Source organism: Eubalaena glacialis, chromosome 3 (genome assembly GCF_028564815.1).
Source record: "Eubalaena glacialis isolate mEubGla1 chromosome 3, mEubGla1.1.hap2.+ XY, whole genome shotgun sequence".
In the NCBI taxonomy this organism is placed as follows: domain Eukaryota; kingdom Metazoa; phylum Chordata; class Mammalia; order Artiodactyla; family Balaenidae; genus Eubalaena; species Eubalaena glacialis.
Genome location: NC_083718.1, coordinates 32,878,722 through 32,892,747, shown reverse-complemented (window position 1 = coordinate 32,892,747; position 14,026 = coordinate 32,878,722). Strand labels below are relative to the sequence as shown.

Sequence of the window (14,026 nt, the reverse complement as noted above, 5' to 3'; positions counted from 1 at the left end):
ACAGAAAAAAATCAATGGCTCTGAGCCAAGAGGATCTGCTAACAAGGGGAAAAAACTCCCAGTGGAGGTATCTTAGCAGACGCTGTGGTCTCACCCCCGTGGCCTGCATGACCAAAGACTAATCCAAACAATTTTGAAGTTCAACCATCAGACATTATCCCAGGTCCTAACCCTACAATAAGACTGGAGTTTATTTAGTACTTCTTCCCTGATGAAGGAGGAATGGGTTGCGTGTGTGTGTGTGTGTGTGTGTGTGTGTGTGTCGTGGGAGAGGATGCTCTTTCGGGGAAGAAGGAGACTGGGCTGGGAAAGATGATATCAGAAGAGGCAAGTTCCAAGCAGAGAGCCTCCTGCTGGGATTCAGAAAAGGCAGCTGCCTCTCCGACCTCAATTGCTTGGCTCAGGGAGATGAACCTTAAGATAAACTTGATAAACTTTTTGGATTGGTTACATGGAGTTATGTTATCTCCATTTTCATCTCCATTCTCATCCCAGAAGCCAAATGTAGGGCTCTGGCCCTGCTCGATCTCCTCCCCTCTGCAGTGCTGACAGCAGCTCCTATTACTCCTCCAAATCAGGGCTGGAGCAGGAAAACAAAACCAGAGCATTTTTCTGTACAGCTCAGGCAACTGGGAAAAGGGGTTTATGCCTGATTATTCCACATGGTCCTCAGTTTCCCAGGGCCAGAGGAGACACTCATCCCATGAGCCTCCCTCTCCTGGGAACCTGGGCTGGGCTGCCCAAACTCATGCTTGGGGGAGGGGGATGCAGGACAGAGATGGCGATTGTTGGCAATTTCACAAATGGCATTTCAAAACTGGCCTTCCAGTGATGCACTCTTTGCCAGGTCCCTTCTTCTTGCCACACCAAGCTGTCACCAGAGCACAAGCTTGGTCCACACCCTGGACCTCACCCAGCTCACTGCTCTCCCAAAGTTGGAGGGAGTGATCTCCGAACAAGTCTCAAGCCTGTGTAGATGGATGGATAACAGAGGGTGGATACAAGCAAATATTTATATGCAATACAGGTTTCTGCAACAAAAGTGCTTGCAGAAGAAGTGGGAGAGATGGGAAAAAGAGACCACAAAGGCAAATTGTGCTTTCCTTTTTCAACGTTCAGCAGAAAGCATTGTAGAATAACGCCCCATTGCGTTTTTCTCGGTTGTGTCCCACTGAACTTCACCTGCTCTGTGGAGCAAAGAGCAGAGAAGCCCATTCTCTTATCACCAAATCTAAAGTAGTGGAGTCCTTGGACCAGCAGCATCAACACTGCCTGGGAACTTGTTAAAAATGGAAAATCTCAAACTATTATATATAGAATGGATAAACAACAAGGTCCCATTCTATAGCACAGGGAACTATATTCAACATCCTGTAATAAACCATAATGGAAAAGAAAAAAATGCAAAATCTCAAACCTCAGCTCCAGACAAACTGACTCAGAAACTCAGGGGGTGGAGCCCGGTAATCTGTGATTTAACAAGCCCTCCAGGTAATTGCGATGCACGGCAGCTTTCGAAAACCACTGATGTAGAGAAAGCAAGGTTCAGACAGGGGAGAGGAGAAGTGGAGGAGGAGGGCAGAGGGCGTGGCTCTGGCTCACACTCCCCCATCTCAACTCCTTCTGCTCCTTAGCACTGTGCTATTGGCTCCTGGGGGTCATTCTTCTCAAGTACCCAGAAGCCACCTCATGAGGTGAGAAGCTCCAGCCTCTGGTGAGACCCAGGGGACCAGAGGATTCCATGATTGTCACCACCGTGAGGGAGAAGCCATGGGCCAAAGCAAGCTTGGAATTCCCTGACCACTGGACTCTTGAAATTTTAGGAATTACCTAAAAATTACCTCCAAGGGGAAATCGAAAAGCAAAAGTGAAGATTCCCCTAGGAGACACTAGGGGGAGACCCATCTCTGGCCTGGGAAGAGGAGGGAGCAACTCAGATCTAGAATTTAGGCTGCGTATTTCCAAAGTTGATTTGCTGGTGACTTCTTGCTAAATCAACCAAACTGAACCCCAAGTTTTGAGAGGACAGGCAGTGATCACTGAGTCAGAGTGGTGGAACCGGAGAGGACGGGAAAAGCATCTACCTGTCTCCCCACTCCCAGACCAATTTACAGCTAAGGAAACCGTAGAAGCTAGAAAGGGTCCAGGGTCTGTGACGGGACACACAGGTTCAAAGATCCAGCAGTCCCTTTTCCCCATCTATGAGAGATGGTCAGGACGGGTTACGCAATGCGTGGGACCCAGTGCTAAAAGAAAATGCTGGCCTTTTGTTCAAAAATTATTAAGGCTTTCAAGGCGGTGACAGCAGAGCATTAAACTCGAGTGGAGGGGGGAGGTTATGAAGCTTCCAGATCCAGGTTACCCTGGATCTGGAACTGATAGATGGGGATCTCTCTTTGGGCCCCACAGGTGAGCTGTCCATACCGGATACAAAATAGGGCTTTTGCGGTCGGGGGTGGTGATGGTGGTTGTATTTCCACATTAATGACTAGAACAGCTATGGGGAGAGGCGGGTTTGACTTAGGAAGAAAAGCTCTCCCAACCCAGGCGCGCTGGAGCGTTCTCACAATCTAGGACCCAGGACCACTATAACTCCAGTCTTCCGGGAAAGGACTATCCTACCCGACAGGGCTGCTGGGAGAGGGGAAATCCAACTAGAGTGAAAGTGGCGCGCGGACAGCCTTGCGCGTCGCGGAGGCGGCTTCTCGCCATCAGCGTGGCAAGCGTTCCCCGCCGCGCGTCCCTCCCTGCCAACGGGATTCTGAGCTGCTGCGGGCCCGCGAGCCGGAGCCGGGCATCCCCTACCCACACCTGGCTCTGCGCGCAAGGGGACGGTGGACGGCGGAGAGGGGAAGAGCAGGGGAACAAATCCCTCCGGTCGGCGTGAAAACCGGGAGGGTGGCGGGCGGACACTCAACCGGTGGAAATCTTTCTAGACCCCATCCTCAGCTAGCTCCTAAAGCCTTCCCTCCGGCCCGCTCCCTCCCCTGGGCGTGTTGGGGTGCGGGTTGCGGGGGATCTGGTGTTGGGGGAAATGATGGGAGAGGGAAGGAGGCAGGGCTGAAGGCAGGCGACCCCCAGCAGAATGCCTCTTCTGAGTTGTCCTGTATAGAGCCTTTCCCATACGCAATCCTTCAGCTGCCCCAGCTTCCTGAAGACTCCCCTAAATCCACACTCGCTCAGACTCCCCCCGCCGCCACCCCTGCCACTTGGTCTGGTCGGTTGTTCCTTCGGGTCTTCCTTCCTGCCTCTCCGAGGTCTCCCCGCCCCCGCCCCTCCCTGCAGGCTGCGGTCCCTTTAAAGGCGCGCTGGTCTGGGGCCTGCCTTCTCTCGAGACGGACTCGGGAGCAGCGCCGACGCGGAGAGCTGCGGCCGCCGCAGCCGCTAGCCCGGCATGGCCATGGCGTCCCCGGCCATCGGGCAGCGCCCGTACCGGCTACTCTTGGACCCAGAACCGCCGCGCTACCTACAGAGCCTGAGCGGCCCCAAGCCGCCGCCGCCGCCGCCCCCGGGCCGGTCCTCGCGCCGCTGCGCCCCCGCGCCCCTCTCCACTGCGCCCGGGGCGCACGAGGGACGCGGTGCCAGAAGGGCTGCCCGGGGGGACTTGGAGCCACAGCCTCGGGCTTCCCGACCCGCTCGCGCGCTCCGGCCTGGTCTGCAGCAGAGACTGCGGCGGCGGCCTGGAGCGCCCCGGCCCCGAGACGTGCGGAGCATCTTCGAGCAGCCGCAGGATCCCCGCGTCCCGGCGGAGCGAGGCGAGGGGCACTGCTTCGCCGAACTGGAGCTGCGGAGCGGCTGGGGCTGGTGTGACCTGTGCGGACGAGAGGTGCTGCGTCAGGCGCTGCGCTGCGCTAGTGAGTGTGAGGGCAGGGTGGGGAGGGGCGCACGGGAAGACCGCAGTCCACGGGCGAGCAACTGCGAGAGGGCTGAGGCAGGCAGAGAGGGGGCACTGCCCTCTCTGGCTCCAGGGGAGACCTCGACTTTAACTGAGATAGGTAAGTCCTGGAGACGCTCTGCGCCTTAGTCCCCCGCCCGGTATCCTTTAGTGACTGCCTACTGCCCAGGTATGCTTATGCGGTCTTTAACAAATACCTCTTCCCCTGACAGGTGCACGCCTCGTTCCTCCCCAGACACATACGTACACACACAGACACACACACGTAGGTTGGGGTCGATACCTGAAGCTACAAGGTCATTGCCTAGTCTCCCATGCACCTTCTTGCTTTTGTTTTAGGTTCTTGTGAGTGGGTTGTAAGGCTGGTATTGAGGTGACCATTTGACCTGTGCTTATTAGGGTAATGGCAAAATGACTTGTGTGTCTGCCTATGGTACAGGCCCATGGTACACGCCTGCCTGTGGTACACCCCTCCTCCAGGGCGACCTGTTGAGATAGGGAGGAGATCTGGTTAGGCTTTGGATGGAAACGGGCTATGAGGTTGAAAGAGCCTGAGGTGACCCTGGATCTGTGCCCTCTCCTGCCTTCCACCTCTGGCCCCTCAGACCTTTGGACTCTGCTCTGATGTTTGGCTGTGCCCTGCCTCCTCCTCCTCCTCCTCCTCCTCCTCGGTCACTGCACCAGTCATCATGCTCGAAAATGACCCAACTACCTGCCCTGTCCCTTCCTCCCCAGAGTTCTCAGGTCCCTCCAGTCTCCTCCTGAGCCAGACTCTTCTCAAAGCCTGACTAAAACACAGGGCATCCAGTGTATAGATTTTCTGAGCAAATTTGCAGTCTTCTTGAGGGTTTATTATTTTTCTCTTCCGACAGTTAGGTGTGTGTATTTCTTTAAAGATGTCCTCTTCCTACCCCCCACCCCACCCCACCCCATATTTGCTGTTACCATGTTCGGCAGAGGATATCCATACCCATGTGTTTATGTGTTTATACAGATAGTTTAAATATCTGAAGCACAAAGCACAGACAATGGCACAACCTCTAGAAAGCATCCCTGGAAATGGCTTGTGGCTTGCATCTTTCAGCAAAGCCTCTTCCCGCATGACAACAGCCCCACATCTCCCACCCAGCTCCAGCATTGTACAGCAGCAATTACCTCCACATCAGGAAAACCCGACCTTGCCTCTCTCTGTGGTCCACAGTCAAGGCTGTGCTGTGTGCCTCCCACTGCAGCTGGCTTCGGGGAAGGAGAGCTCAGACTCTAAGCCAGGGTCAAGTGGAAGAGGAAGATTGGAGGGGAAAGTGGGTGCTTCTCCCTCCACCACCTGAACTCAGTTCGGGTGCTAATTAAAAAGGGAAGGGCAAAAGATATAGAGGTGTGTGACGTGGGTGGAAGGGCTGCTGTCACTTGGCAAATGTCCCTGACCTTCAGTAGAATCAAATGCAACTTTCCCACAGATGTGTTGGCAGCTTTTGCCCTCTCAAGGGTCCTGGGGTGCTTTACTGCATCCACCAACCCCGTCAACACAGGGAGAGGCAGTATCCTCGTTGTAATGGGTTTTAATGTGCCAGAATCCTGGGAAAGCAGCTTCATTGGAATTCTAGTTTGTATTAAGACATTGGAGGAATTCCCTGGCCGTCCAGTGGTCAGGACTCCGAGCTTCCACTGCAGGGGGAACGGGTTCGATTCCTGGTTGGGGAACTAAGATCCCGCATGACGCGTCACGAGGGGAAAAAAAAAAAATTTACAAGCAAGAGCGAAAAAGACATTGGGGGACTATTTGGCCTATAGTTTTATGAGGTGGGGTGGTGTTGTTGATAACGGTGTCCGTTTTTGTGTTGTATGTGAATATGCGTGATTCTCCACGATTAAATGAACTTATGCCCACTTCACATTAGATAGTTTCTGGTGGCAGGAAGCACCAGGTGCACGGGCATGTCCTCTGACTTTGTGTGTGACTTGGTGGTCCCCGGCCAGGTGGGTTAATACCAGCCAGGGATGTCTGAACACCAGAGAGGGAGCAGAGTTGGAATCAAGGGGCTATAGAGAGGAGCCTCTGTTTGTTGTTATTAATATTTAACTATGGACCTGTGGCTGGATGGGAACAGTTGAGAAATGTTCTGATGGCTGGCAGGTAGAGACACAGCCCGCCAAACTCACCAATCATCTTTCTTTCAGTTGAAGTTCTAATTCCATGGTGGGGTTGGTTTGTTTTATCTTTGTTTCGAAAAGCAAGGGTCAAAAACATGACTTTTGAAAGGCAATACTCTGCAATGCCTAAGCGAACGGCCTGGAACCAGAGACCTAGGTTTGAATCCTGACTCTGCCTCTTGGTCTCTGTGTGACCCTGGGCACCTCTGTGTTCTGCTTCCTTGTTTTAAAAAGTGGGGATGATTGGGAATTCCCTGGCAGGCCAGTGGTTAGGACTCTGCGCTTCCCCTGCAGGGGAAATGGGTTTGATCCCTGGTCGGGGAACTAAGATCCCACAAGCCTAGCCTCGCTCCCCACCCCAAAAAAAATAATAATAACGGGGATGATAACATTACCTTCACGATCGTGTTAATGTGAGAATTAAATGAATTAATGTATGGAAAGGGCTTAGAACAGTGCCTGGCAGAAGGCAATATAAATGTTTAATGCAATATGAGTGTTGTTATCCCCTCTCATCAAACAGCTGTAACAATTTGGGCTCCTGACACTTCTTAGGATCACCTTTCCAAGCAGTGAGTACAGTTTTCCACCTCTGCTTGGTTGCTGAGCTGAGTGGGAAAGAAGGTGCCTTGAGCATCCCAGGCAGTGTGGGCACTAATCGTCCTCTAGCAATGCCACTCCTGCCTGCTGTGGCTGACAAGCATCCTCACAGGGTGCCCGTGGCTTAGAGGTCACGAAGACCCAGGCGCCTTGTCTTTGTACCACTTGCCCCCAGCACAGCACAGTCTCAGTAAGTAGTGGTTGATGAGGGTGGTCGCCTGTTTTTACCATTAAATCTCCCTGCTCTTGGAAACAAGCAGAAGGGCAGCGGGTATATAAATGACATCTGTCTGAGCAGGAGGCTGACACTGGGTGGGAGCCGTGTTGGCAAAATGGGCTTTTAATAAGGGAAGCTTTTAGAAAACTGTCTTCCCACTGTCTGCCTGCCTGCCTTTTTAGTGAAAATCCCTCTAACTTAAGCTTACCGCTACTTCAAGGTCGGTAACTGAGCTCCGGTTAATGCTGGATTTGCGAACAGGAAAAGTTCAAAGTTAATATTCATTTCCAGGATTAAAGAAGTCATGTTTGTTAGATAGAGAAGGAGATCCAGTGGGGATTGGGAGGGGGAGAGAGAGGTAGATTGTATGAATTTGTGTGTGTGTGTGTGTGTGTGTGTGTGTGTGTGTGTGTGTGTGTGTGTGTCTTGGGATGGGGGCAGTTGCAGCAGTGAGAGCCCATTTCCAGCCTTCCAGGAGGGAATGGTCAATAGCAAACAACCCTTAAAACTCTCACAGGCTGCCCTTTGGCTTTGTTCTCAGGGAATGTCCCTTACAGGTTGTGGACCCTTTCTTCTGTAGAAGGCACATGGAGTTGACCTTCTACCTTTCATCACATTTTGGTGGGTATGTTAGCCATCCTGGATCAAGGAATGGTCTGGAAAATGGGGAAAGCTGAGTCCAACTCAACATTCAGGGCGGGCTGCTTAGACATGCCTCGCATGTTGCTAGTGGAGTCGGTCCTCTTTCGAGGGTGCCGATCAGAGCTGTGAAGTGTTACGTGATTGGGATTATAGGGTGGAAGGGGGACCCTGGGGCTCATCATCCTGACCTTCCCCTCCTGTGATAGACTTGAATTATGGTGTGAGTATGAGGTGTTTGCCATGGAGCCTGCAGGGATGGGGACAGGGACCTTCTTGGTGAGCGAGGCTGGTATGTCACAGAGCCCCTTGTCCAGCCTTTCTAGCTCTGTCTCGTCGCTGCATCGATGGTTGAGCTTAACCCACCTCTCTGCACAGACTGGACCCACGCATGTGACAGCCACAGGCTCCTACAAACCCACCCCCTGTCATGGGTTCTTTGTAGGAGAGGTTACGGGGACACGGACATTGAGTCTCCCTGTGGCAGACCCGGGAACCTTGGGCACTTGGAAAGTGTTTTATTTGTCCAGGATACTAGGTAGCACTGAAGTATCTGACTTGAAGTATTTTCATTAATTCAGGCCCATGTATGGCTTTGGAGGTTAGGAAAATTAAGCCCTGAAATGGATGTTTTCTTGTTAGAGATAGTGGAATCCCCCATCCCTCCCCTGCCCCTGGCTCTGATTGGGGTTTTCTTCTTGGGGAACGTCCTAGTGGAGTGGGCTGCGGGGGGACAAGGGAGGACAGAGAAAGGACCTGGAATGCTTGGGCAGAGGCCATTTGAGCTCCCCAAGCTGTTATTCTGTTTCCTCTCCTCCCTGCTTCCTGTATTTTCAAAAGATGAAAGTGAAAGGATTAAATGTGGGTTTAATTTTTTTCCCCCTATTCATCAGAGCATGAAATTTTCTGATTATTCAGAAAATTACTTATTCGAGTAAGAGGGGCTCGAATCCCAGGTACAGTCAAAAATGATTAATGCCACTTGTCTGCCCGCCTAATTAGACTTGGTAATGAACGTGTGTGTTCTCCTGCTGATCCTGCAGAGTTATTAGGTGGAAGTAAATTGACATCTCCCCTCAGCACTGCGGGTTTGATCCGGTACCCTCTCTCTTTTCCCCAAGTTTACCAGTGAATTCAGCCGCTGCCAAGCCTGGCAGGTAGGCCCTGAGTGACAGGGAAAAGAGAGCCCCCAGCCCAGCCGAAGAGCCCTTCCTAGCTGGTGAGGTGACCCTCCTGCCTCAGGAAGCCGACTTCTGCGTGGTGACAGGGGCCAAAGGCTCAGGAGAGCCGCTGAGGCTCAGGGCAGACCCAGCCTAGCTCTGAGAATGAGCACGGGAAGAATTCTTCTCAGGTCCACGGTGCCTTTTCTCTGAGGAGCCCAAAGAGTTTGCATACTGCTGCCACGCTCGTCCTCAGAACAGATTCATGGGGTCAGAACGCAGGGAGGCTTCTGCCGAGGTCTCACGTGGAGAGAAGGAGTCGCCCGTCCATCTGGCTAGGGGCAGGGGAAGGTTAGACCCTCATGTTGGGCAAACCTGACTGGCCTTGAAGATGGCCTCTGACCGAGATCTCGGGCTGTCAAGCCATTTCCCTCCTTTGATCCGTGCCCAGCATCTCTGGGACAGAGGCAGCCCCCTGCTGGGCTGGCCGTGGGAGCATCCTGGGTCTTGCTTCCCAGGTGCTCTCCCACGGGGCCCTCGCTGGCTCCCGACACCCACCCCTCACCCCTCAGTCTCCCCGTGGAAGGAGCTGCTTGCCGTTCTTGCCCTGCCTGCTGGGGTGCTATTAAGGCTGATGAGGAAGCTGGAAACACATCTCTGGCCTGACCAGAGGCCCTTCCTGTTCGCATTCCTCTAACGACAAGGTGAGTATTCTTGGGCAGGTGAGTATTTGTGGGCGTGCAAAGCATGCAGACAGAACATTCCCCCTCCCCCCACCCCGGCTTCCAGCAGCATCAGCTCGTGTAGTCCTCTCACCCACCATGGGCTTGCAGATCTGCCAGTGCCCATGGCAGGATGCTTTCTGACTCTCCAGAGGGCCTTAGTCCCACTCTGCCACCCACTCCTCCTGCAGGCTCTGTTCGGCTCTCCCCTGGCTGGGTCGGGAAGTGGTGGAGGCAGCTGACCCTGGGAAGGCCAGCCCTGACTGGGGAGATAGCTATGCATTTAGTCACTTTCGGTTTTTTTCCAAGAGTTTTGGCAAGTTTCTCTACATCTTCAGGGCTGGATCTCGGGGCTAGGAGGAGAGCAGAGCCAGCTTTTAGGCTTTGGGGAATGAGCAAGGAGGCCGAGGTGATGATGTCAGGCAGGGCAGCAGGCTTGGTTCCCTGGTTGAAGTGGAATAGAATCGGTGCCAGGGAGGAGTCACAGGGAGTGCCACTCCAAGGTCAAGACTGTCTTGACTCAGACCTAGGGGGGTGATATTTGGGTGTTCTTTGAGGCACCCCAACACCATGCCAAGGAGACATGCGCAGAGCCTGATGGACCCCGAGAATTCTCCATGGTGTAGTGGTGGTGTTGGCCAAAGTGGCCAATAAGTTCATGCAGGGCCTGTTCTAGCCCGCCCGTGGTTCCTGGCATGGAGAACATTCTTGAGAGATGCACCCATAAGGAAAGCTGTGACATTTGGTTCTTTTTTTTTTTTTTTAATAAATTTATTTATTTTATTTATTTATATTTGGCTGTGTTGGGTCTTCGCTGCTGCACACGGGCTTTCTCTAGTTGCGGCGAGCGGGGGCTACTCTTCATTGCAGTGCACGGGCTTCTCATTGCGGTGGCTTCTCATTGTGGAGCACAGGCTCTAGGCGTGCGGGCTTCAGTAGTTGTGGCACGCGGGCTCAGTAGTTGTGGCTCGTGGGCTCTAGAGCGCAGGCTCGGTAGTTGTGGCGCACGGGCTTAGTTGCTCCGCGGCATGTGGGATCTTCCCGGCCCAGGGCTCGAACCCGTGTCCCTTGCATTGGCAGGCGGATACTCAACCACTGTGCCACCAGGGAAGTCCGACATTTGGTTCTTTTTTGCCTTTTTGGAGAGGAAGGAGGAAGAGCAGCAGGGGTCTGTGCTGGCACAGTTGCCATGTGCCCAGCCTGCTGGTGGACAGTACTCTGTCCTAGCTGAGGGGTCTGTGACCCCTGGTTGCTGTAGTGCTTCCCAGATTTTCTTCAGGATATTCCTACCCACCCCTATTGCCCTAGCCTCATTGAGGGCATCAGGGGGAAAGCACGAGCGGACACTGTGCTGAAGGTTGGTAAGAAGGGTGGTGTTGGAAAGTTCAGTCAGTTCCTGTGTATCACTGGGCGGGCAGGCAGGTGACTGGGTATGTCCCTCACCTGTGACCACAGCGAGACGGGGTCATGTTTACCCTTCAGTGGAGGGCCTGCACGCCACCTTCTGTCCCCCTCCCTGTTTCTTGAACAAACATTTCCAGGGCAGAGCAGATCTCACCCAGATGTCTGCAGTGGCTGTTGGCTAGGGCTGCTAGAACATGAAAATGTGGCTTACATGAACCTTTCCGAAATCAGACCAGAGGGTCACGAAAGTCAGCCTTGAAAGAAGAGCGATGTTCCTCGCCCACTTTGTTTTTTATCCTTTTATGTTTTGTTTCTACCGGATGCTGGATCTGGGAAAGAATTGTCGTGTTTGCTGAAGATACAAATTGGTGTTCTGTGAGCCCGCAAGGATGGAGATATTCATGTGGAACAAGAAATACTGAGAATGGCCAAGAAGTTATGGGAACAGAGATGACTTTTATCTCAGAGATGACTTGGCTGTATCTAAAGTGCTTTCTTGCCTACTGGCTCTGCTGAGCCCTGCAGCGCCCTTGTGAGGCAGGCAGGGCTGGGTGGATCATGGCCATCTCACAGATGAGGAGACCGAGCATTCAGGGGGTCAGTGACTTCTCTGCGATGACCTGGATCATTAGCAGCAAAATCAGCACCAGCACCCAACATAGCATTTTGCCCTGTGAGCTAATGCCATTGAATATGCAAGTTAGTGGAGTTTCCTCATTCATCTGCCTCCCTTTTGCCAACGAACGCTGAAATGTCCATAAAAAGAGGTACAGAAAAAGAGGAGGGTGAGCCAAGGGGCGGGTAAGCCACATGCAAGCTAGAGGATCAGTCAGGTCCTGGACAATTGAGAGCTGGCGGCACTTCAGCCTGTTTTCCATGTTTGGTTTTTAAATAGGTTTTCCGCATGTGTAAATCATGAGGTCTTGAAACAAAAGGTGAAGTTTTTCTTAAATCATAAGAGAAAAGAATCAAGTGTGTCTGTCCCCTCCCCACCCCACCCATCGGTATTAGGTGTGTGTAGGGGAGGTGGGCGTGGAAATGCAGGTTGAAGACCTTTTCCTGGAACTGAAAAGATCCTCCTTGTCAGGACCCAGGGTTCATGACACAGGACTCACCATGAACCAAAGAAAAATTAGGTTGTGTCTCAAAGGGGATAGCTACGGGGCAGAAGAGTTGGATCGGGACTGGAAAATAAACTGAGGTTTGCATGATGGCCCTCCACCCTGTCCCAGGCAGTGGTGTGGCTGAGCGGGGGACAGCAAATCTGGGGAAAGCCCCCCACTGCCACCCCAACCCTGTGTGCCTCCAGGTCAGGCTCACATTTGGGTATCGTCACTTACTTTTCTTGCTGACTTGGAGGAAGCTGTTTTTTCCATTCAAGTTGAATAGAAGCTGAAGGTTTTGTGGTTTCTGTTGAAACAATTATGTCCTTTCTGCAACTGAGGAAAGTATTAAAAATCCAAAAAAGAACCTCAGAGATGCCTTACTATTCAAATGGAACAAAAGATTCCAGCTGTAACTTGAGAGTTTTTAGGAAAAGGGGTTGAGCATACTCTCTGTAAATGTCTATTCTAGTGATGAATGTTTTAAAAAGCAATATGGAAGGACCTTTATATGAATAGGGTTTCAAGGTGAGAATATGTTGTAACCCCAGCACTTAAGATGGTGAAGCCTGTTTCTTCAAGTTAGGTTCGCCTTGGCTGGACTCTGTCTTCAGCATGGAGGTCAGAGGGTCAGTGCTTAGATGTGGGGGCAGCAGGAGGTCACTGTGTTCCTCCTGAAATACCCGTACAGTAGAAAATCTATCCAGGTTTTCTAAAGGTCAGGAGTGAAGATTCTAGAACCTCCCAAAGCCCCATCTGGATTCTCAGCCAGTTCTTTCCTGCTGGCTTCCCCAGTGGCTTAACCTGTCCACAAAATCATCTCTGTGATGAGGAAGAGGAGAAGTGAGATCAGTGTATCCTCCAGCCCAAGTGGGGCATTCGGGAGGGATTTTCCCCCATGACACGTGACGCATGATTTAAAGTTTCCCAGCACGTGCGTGTCGTCCTCTCTGAGCGCGGGAGTGGGAATGCCACCCTTGCCTGTGCTCAACCACGTGGGAGTACCTGCGCCCTCGTGCAGATCTCATGTCCCAGTGGGGCCAGGAACCTGGGCTCCCAGCTTCACACGGCGGCCCCGGTGTCATCTCAGGACCTGGACTCACGAGCCCTGTCTATGCAGAGCTCCTGGGTAAGCTAGACGATCACAAAACAGACCACTGGCAGCCCAGTCCCCCCCAAGGAAGCATTAGGGAGAAAGAAACAGTGTCCCAGCCCGAGGAAGGGGGCATTTGGGGGCATCTCTCTGTTAAATAGATGACTTGTAAACAGTGTGCTTTATTGTTACTGCACCAAGGACTGAGGGCCTCAGCAGGGAGGGGTAATCTAGCTGGGGCCTCCTGGCCAGAGATCCTGTGAGGGGGCAGGTGATAGGGGAGCCTATTTGGAAGGTCAAGTGCAGCTTGGGTTTGTTCTACCATTTTCTTCTCTCAGTGGCCTGAGGGCCTCGCCTCCGGGATATGATGCCATTCAACATTCTTTGTGGCCTGGGGAGGAACCACAGCACAAAATGGTGGAAGCAGGTTGGCAGCTGCACGAGGACCAGCAGGGCTCACATCTGAACTCATGAGTGCTCACCTTCTGGACCCAGCACTAGGTGACCAGCCCCCAGAGGTGTACATGCAGCTTCGTCGGTCCTCTGTGGTACCTTTCCTGTAGTTAAAGGACAGCACCCCTGCTTCCTCTGAAGCTGGCCCCCGCTGGCGGTGGGCGGGTGACTTTTGGAGTCTCTGGGCAGCGTGGGAGCAGGCTCCCCTCTTCAGCGGTTTTCCTGGAAGGATTTGCTGCCTGTCTAGCGCCAATCGCCCGTCTCGGCCTGGGTGACAGGGCCTCTGGGAACTTCCCCACCAGGACTTGGTTGCTTCTGGGAGTCACTGTTTAGGGGACACCCTGTGAGCCCCATGTTAGGGCAAGAGAAAAACCTTTCTGCCCTCTTCATGAGAGACTCTACTCTTTTCTTCTCTTCTCTTTCTTCCTCCTACTCCTGTCGCCTCTTCTCTGCGCAGGTATCTGCTCTCAGATAAATGGTCTGACCCTCTTAAGGCAGCACCGCTTCCTATGGGCCTGGGCAGCTGAAAGCTCTTCCCCCACCCTGGGCTTAGCATAGGAGGATGTGAATTAGTCCGGTTGTCCCTTGG

General features: G+C 52.8%; 1 protein-coding gene across 1 annotated transcript in view; it reads left to right on the top strand.

The window, feature by feature from the left end:
* Positions 1–3,373: 3,373 nt before the first annotated feature.
* Positions 3,374–14,026, top strand: part of RASSF5 (Ras association domain family member 5) — a 68,795-nt gene continuing 58,142 nt past the window's right edge. The window contains exon 1 of the mRNA XM_061185461.1: positions 3,374–3,854. Coding sequence (XP_061041444.1) covers positions 3,395–3,854 — 460 coding nt within the window. The 5' untranslated portion in view covers positions 3,374–3,394. The remainder of the gene's footprint in view (positions 3,855–14,026) is intronic.